Consider the following 7272-nt stretch of genomic DNA (forward strand, 5'->3'; position numbering starts at 1 on the left):
CAGCACTAAATAAGCATTAACTGCTTAGAGTTGATGCTAAATGTGGTGACAGAGAGACGTACTGTGTATTGTAATGAATAACAAAAGGGAATCAAGATCAAATGAATACTCACATACTGTATGTGATGACTTATTTGTTTTTAATTAATTCAGATTTAAAAAAGGTTCAAATGATCACACACAAAATCATTCTCAACAGAACACATTGTACATAACATTTTCTACACTAGGAACAACATCTTAAAATTAAAATAATTCAATATATTGTGCTGGTTGAAATCATACACAAATTGATTCACATAGAAAATTCCTAGAATAGGGGTGACATGTTTTCTGAAATGTATTCAGATTCAACATACTATACAGGTTCAGGGGATCATAAACTCACAGAAAAAAACGGTTAATTATGTAGCTTGGTTTAACCTCTTACATCTAGACGTTCCGCTAGCGGAACACCTGCTCCAATATCCAATGATAGGCGTGGCGCGAATTACAAATTCCTCAAAAATACAAAAACTTAAATTTTTCAAACATATGACTATTTCACAGCATTTTCAAGACAAGACTCTCCTTTATCTAACCACACTGTCCGATTTCAAAAAGGCTTTACAACGAAAGCAAAACATTAGATTATGTCAGCAGAGTACCTTGCCAAAAATAATCAGACACCCATTTTTCAAGCTAGCATATAATGTCACAAAAAACAAAACCACAGCTAAATGCAGCACTAACCTTTGATGATCTTCATCAGATGACAACCCTAGGACATTATGTTATACAATGCATGCATGTTTTGTTCAATCAAGTTCATATTTATATCAAAAACCAGCTTTTTACATTAGCATGTGACGTTCAGAACTAGCATACCCCCCGCAAACATCCGGTGAATTTACTAAATTACTCACGATAAACGTTCACAAAAAAACATAACAATTATTTTAAGAGTTATAGATACAGAACTCCTCTATGCACTCGATATGTCCGATTTTAAAATAGCTTTTCGGTGAAAGCACATTTTGCAATATTCTCAGTAGATAGCCCAGCCATCACGGCTAGCCATTTAGACACCGACCAAGTTTAGCCCTGATCAAACTCCGATTTACTATTACAAAAGTTTCATTACCTTTGTTGTCTTCGTCAGAATGCACTCCCAGGACTGCTACTTCAATAACAAATGTTGGTTTGGTCCAAAATAATCCATCGTTATATCCGAATAGCGGCGTTTTGTTCGTGCGTTCCAGACACTATCCGAAATGGTAAAGAAGGGTCGCGCGCATGGCGCAATTGTGACAAAAAAATTCTAAATATTCCATTACCGTACTTCGAAGCATGTCAACCGCTGTTTAAAATCAATTTTTATGCCATTTTTCTCGTAGAAAAGCGATAATATTCCGACCGGGAATCTCCTTTTCGGCAAACAGAGGGAAAAAAATCACAAAGACGGGGGAGGTCAGGTCACGCGCCTAAGCCCACAGTCCCTTGATCGGCCACTTGAGAAAGGCGATAATGTGTTTCAGCCTGGGGCTGGGATGACGACATTCAGGTTTTTCCCGGGCTCTGAGCGCCTATGGACGACGTAGGAAGTGTCACGTTAGAGCAGAGATCCTTAGTCAAAGATAGAGATGGCAAAGAAGTTCCAGAAATGGTCAGGCAGGCCACTTCCTGTAAAGGAATCTCTCAGGTTTTGACCTGCCATTTGAGTTCTGTTATACTCACAGACACCATTCAAACAGTTTTAGAAACTTTAGTGTGTTTTCTATCCATATATAATAAGTATATGCATATTCTAGTTACTGGGTAGGATTAGTAACCAGATTAAATCGGGTACGTTTTTTATCCAGCCGTGAAAATACTGCCCCCTAGCCATAAGAGGTTAACATCAAATTATTCACTCTGCAGTGATTTATAAAAAGAGCGTGCAGCAGCTGGCAAGTAGTTGAGCATGGTCATCAGATCTTGGTACTTGTTTTTTTTTTGATGGGCAGAGGACTCTCATATGCTCTAGGGTAGTGGCTTGCAAAATAGGGAGGTTGAGGTGTAGCTCCTTGTTTTGGTTTGGAGATCAGCCACGATTTCCATCCCTCAAATAGACTGTGGCTCTGTCTGGCGTACAGATTCCAAGGATCCTCAACTGAAATTACAACAGAAACATTTTAACCTGTTAGGGCTAGGGGGCAGCATTTGCACGTCTGGATAAAAAAAAATTACCGATTTAATCTGGTTACTAATCCTACCCAGTAACTAGAATATGCATATACTTATTATATATGGATAGAAAACACTCTAAAGTTTCTAAAACTGTTTGAATGGTGTCTGTGAGTATAACAGAACTCATTTGGCAGGCAAAACCCTGAGACATTTTCTGACAGGAAGTGGATACCTGATGTGTTGTATTGACTTTAAACCTATCCCATTGAAAAACACAGGGGCTGAGGAATATTTTGGCACTTCCTATTGCTTCCACTAGATGTCACCAGCCTTTACAAAGTGTTTTGAGTCTTCTGGAGGGAGATCTGACCGAACAAGAGCCATGGAACGATGATGTCCCATTAGACACCTGGCGCGCGAGTTCATGTTGGGTACCCTCGTTCCAATACGTTATAAAAGAGTATGCATTCGTCCACCTTGAATATTATTCATGTTCTGGTTAAAAAGGCCCTAATGATTTATGCTATACAACGTTTGACATGTTTGAACGAACGTAAATATATTTTTTCCCCTCGTTCATGACGAGAAGTCCGGCTGGCTTAGATCATGTGCTAACAAGACGGAGATTTTTGGACATAAATGATGAGCTTTTTTGAACAAAACTACATTCGTTATGGACCTGTGATACCTGGAAGTGACATCTGATGAAGAGAATCAAAGGTAATGGATTATTTACATAGTATTTTCGATTTTAGATCTCCCCAACATGAAGTCTAGTCTGTATCGCAACGCGTATTTTTCTGGGCGCAGTGCTCAGATTATTGCAAAGTGTGATTTCCCAGTAAGGTTATTTTTAAATCTGGCAAGTTGATTGCGTTCAAGAGATGTAAATCTATAATTCTTTAAATGACAATATAATATTTTACCAATGTTTTCTAATTTTAATTATTTAATTTGTGACGCTGACTTGACTGCCGGTTATTGGAGGGAAACGATTTCCTCAACATCAATGCCATAGTAAAACGCTGTTTTTGGATATAAATATGAACTTGATAGAACTAAAAATGCATGCATTGTCTAACATAATGTCCTAGGAGTGTCATCTGATGGAGATTGTAAAAGGTTAGTGCATCATTTTAGCTGGTTTTATGGTTTTGGGGACCCTGTCTTTGACTTGACAAAACATTACACACAACTATTGTAAATGTACTGTCCTAACATACTCTAAATTTATGCTTTCGCCGTAAAACCTTTTTGAAATCGTAAAACGTGGTTAGATTAAGGAGATGTTTGTCTTTCAAAGGGTGTAAAATAGTTGTATGTTTGAAAAATTTGAATTTTGACATTTATTTGGATTCAAATTTGCCGCTCTTGAAATGCACCTGCTGTTGATGGAGTGCACCACGGGTGGCACGCTAGCGTCCCACCTAGCCCATAGAGGTTAAGTTCCTGACATCAATAAACAACTTTCACAGTCAAGCACTAGGATATTTTATTGTTAGAACAACATGTTGCATGTTGATGATGAATGTTAGTAAACTATTCTCTGTGCAATACCTGTGATATACTGTCATCGGATCTTAGAATGAGCCAATGTTTGTGATCGATTCCTTTCCCAATACCTGTGACTTTTAACCACCTCACTGAGGTGATCTGTAGTCCAGCTGGTCGCTTGAGGACAGAATCTGGAAGGTGCCTGAAGTCTTCACATTGCATCCTCATCACCTTGAATGGTTTTGCTGGTTGTGCTTCAAGTATCATCTTTGAAACATCATCAGGTGTATGAAGGACTGACACCTTGCGCCTCTTCTCAATGGTGGCAAAAGATCGATCACAAGGAAGAAAAGAATGACCAGAGACCATGAACTTCTGCTCAACTTGGGTAAAGTAACCCATAGAGATGAGCATCGACATCAGATTGAGCATCCGCCAGTTGTTATTCTGCCCACAGCATCTGTCACTGAAGATGATCAACTTGCGCACCTCTGGTTTGGTGAGTGGCGTGAATTTTGTCTTCACCCACTTCAATATGCAGCTTGCTACTTCAATGGACCCTCGGTGTGCAATCCCCTCATGCCAAACACACATGTATGCAGGATCTTCTTTTCCAAGTTCCTGGATGCAAAGGTTAAAATTTGACAGCTGCCGCTGGTAGTAGACATTGGAGTGGGTCAGATTAGGGGTGTACATCACCCCCTGTAGATCCACAGAAATGACATGGCAGTCAGCATTGGCTTTAGCCCACTCAGTGTCACTTTGAAGCTGTGTGTAGGCCTTTTCGGCTTTTTGATGGTGCAACTCACTTTCAACTGCAATCTTCCTCTTCTCCTCTTCAGATGTTGCTGCTGACATCTTAGTGAAGAATGCGTCACATTTGCCACAGGTGTCACTCCTGGGTTGGCCGAAATTGAGACTCTGCTGTTTGAAAATGTCCCTATAAACCCAGAATTTTGCAGATGATGTGGTATTCTTCTCTTTGTAGAGTCGGTACATTCGCAACAAATTCAGATCAGGGCTGAGGTATTCTCTGTGTACATCCCCCTTCATCCGAGAGTAGTGGTTCTGGGTTCTTGGGAAAGATAAAATGTGCTCCTTGATGCCCTCTTTCACTGTAGCATGTATCCGATGTGGCCTGTAAGGAGACAACAAGATGTTGTTGAACTTGTATTCTCTCAATGGTCTAGGGACCTGCCTTAGAGTGCAACTGTGTCGCTATAACCGGGGTACAAATCCCGGTCACGCCATCGCCGTTTGTGGCCGGGGGGTCCTGTAGGGCGGCGAGAATTAGGCCAGTGCCGTCCGGTGGGAGGGGGAAGGTAATCGGCACTCAGTCCTCAATGCTCAGGTTGTAGTTGGACAGCTTAACATCTTGGGGCTACGTGGGACGCTAGCGTGCCACCCGTGGTGCACCCTATCAACAGCAGGTGCATTTCAAGAGCGGCAAATTTGAAACCAAATAAATGTCAAAATTCACATTTTTCAAACATACAACTATCTTACACCCTTTGAAAGATAAACATCTCCTTAATCTAACCACGTTGTCCGATTTCAAAAAGGTTTTACGGCGAAAGCATAAAGTTAGATTATGTTAGGAGAGTACATTGACAATAGCTGTGTGTAATGTTTTGTCAATTCAAAGACAGGGTCACCAAAACCATAAAACCAGCTAAAATGATGCACTAACCTTTTACAATCTCCATCAGATGACACTCCTAGGACATTATGTTAGACAATGCATGCATTTTTAGTTCTATCAAGTTCATATTTATATCCAAAAACAGCGTTTTACTATGGCATTGATGTTGAGGAAATCGTTTCCCTCCAATAACCGGCAGTCAAGTCAGCACCACAAATTAAATAATTAAAATTAGAAAACATTGGTAAAATATTATATTGTCATTTAAAGAATTATAGATTTACATCTCTTGAACGCAATCAACTTGCCAGATTTAAAAATAACCTTACTGGGAAATCACACTTTGCAATAATCTGAGCACTGCGCCCAGAAAAATATGCTTTGCTATACAGACAAACGGCCATGTTGGGGAGATCTAAAATCGAAAATACTATGTAAATAATCCATTACCTTTGATTCTCTTCATCAGATGTCACTTCCCGGATTCCCAGGTCCATAACGAATGTAGTTTTGTTCAAAAAAGCTCATCATTTATATCCAAAAAGATCCGTGTTGTTAGCACATGATCTAAGCCAGCCGGACTTCTCGTCATGAACGAGGGGAAAAAATATATTTACGTTCGTTCAAACATGTCAAACGTTGTATAGCATAAATCATTAGTGCCTTTTTTAACCAGAACATGAATAATATTCAAGGTGGACGAATGCATTCTCTTTTATAACGTATTGGAACGAGGGTACCCAAAATGAACTCGCGCGCCAGAGTCTAATCGGCCATCACCGTTCCATGGCTCTTGTTCGGGCAGATCTCACAGCAAAGACTCAAAACACTTTGTAAAGGCTGGTGACATCTAGTGGAAGCAATAGGAAGTGCCAAAACATTAATCAACCCCTGTGTGTTTCAATGGCATAGGCTTAAAGGTAATTCAACACATCAGGTATCCACTTCCTGTCAGAAAATGTCTCAGGGTTTTGCCTGCCAAATGAGTTCTGTTATACTCACAGACACCATTCAAACAGTTTTAGAAACTTTAGGGTGTTTTCTATCCATATATAATAAGTATATGCATATTCAACTTACTGGGTAGGATTAGTAACCAGATTAAATCGGGTACGTTTTTTTATCCAGCCGTGAAAATACTGCCCCCTAGCCCCAACAGGTTAATTACCATCATTTTGTTTAAAAGTAATAAACATTTTTATATTTTTGTTTCAGAATTCGCTATTCATCCATTCGATACTCTATGTTAATGTTTAGAAGATTGTTTAGAGCACTGCTATAGTGAAATAATCCAGGCTGGAATCCATAGCGCATTACCTATTGCTATGCTTCCCTCTTCCATCTTCTAAAGGAGACCTAGCCTCAGTAGCCTGATCTGGAGACCCTGCAACCTCACCTGCCTCAGCTTGAACTCCTAACTTTTCCTGAACAACCTGACCAAAACAATTACATTTCAATTAGCAGGTTCTAAAAAAACTAGTACAAAGAATACAATATGTTTGTAATTGATATTCATATAGACATGAATTCATATTTTCACTTGCCTGAAGACGGCTGTTGGTTAGCTGGAACACAGACATGAAAGTGACCTTGCACACATTCAATCTCTGGCCTGCTTGCTGTACATGGTATTTGAAGGTTTGTTTCCGTCGTTTGTTCTCCTTTGTATCCTCAGGTTTACGTCTCCGTTTCACCTCATGCTGCAATAAAAATTGACAATGATAAATTCAGAATTTAATATACTGTAGCACATTCAGGGTATTGCTTGATCAGGACCTCCATCTTTCACACACTCCCAACCTATACACAGAATGAGTTTGTGTTGCACCATTGTGTAAGACTGCACTTTTAGAGTTAACGTTAATGTACGTATCATTACTGTCAAAGTTAAACTATGCAAGTGTTCAATATAGCTATTATAATAATAGGAGTTTTGTCCTATTTCTAACCTGTTCTAAGCCGGAGAGAATCAACGCTTGTTGTTTCTC

At 39.5% G+C, this 7272-nt stretch overlaps 1 protein-coding gene across 3 annotated transcripts; it reads right to left on the reverse strand.

Annotated features, from left to right (window-relative positions):
- Positions 1–318: 318 nt before the first annotated feature.
- Positions 319–6797, reverse strand: LOC106605670 (uncharacterized). 3 transcript variants are annotated; one of them, XM_014201559.2, is made up of 4 exons: positions 6602–6797; positions 3771–4780; positions 1879–2131; positions 319–423 (listed from the first exon to the last, which is right to left on the reverse strand). In XM_014201559.2, the coding sequence occupies exons 2-3, from the start codon at positions 4693–4695 to the stop codon at positions 1950–1952; spliced, it is 1107 nt and encodes a 368-aa protein (XP_014057034.2). In that variant the 5' UTR covers positions 4696–4780; positions 6602–6797; the 3' UTR covers positions 319–423; positions 1879–1949. The 3 variants fall into 3 exon arrangements, with proteins under 3 accessions (XP_014057034.2, XP_045577065.1, XP_045577078.1); XM_045721109.1 differs by lacking the exon at positions 6602–6797 and having other exon boundaries at positions 3771–4881; XM_045721122.1 differs by lacking the exon at positions 6602–6797 and having other exon boundaries at positions 3706–4881.
- Between the last annotated feature and the right edge of the window lie 475 nt (positions 6798–7272).

The sequence above is a fragment of the Salmo salar genome, chromosome ssa01, assembly GCF_905237065.1.
Source record: "Salmo salar chromosome ssa01, Ssal_v3.1, whole genome shotgun sequence".
Lineage (NCBI taxonomy): Eukaryota > Metazoa > Chordata > Actinopteri > Salmoniformes > Salmonidae > Salmo > Salmo salar.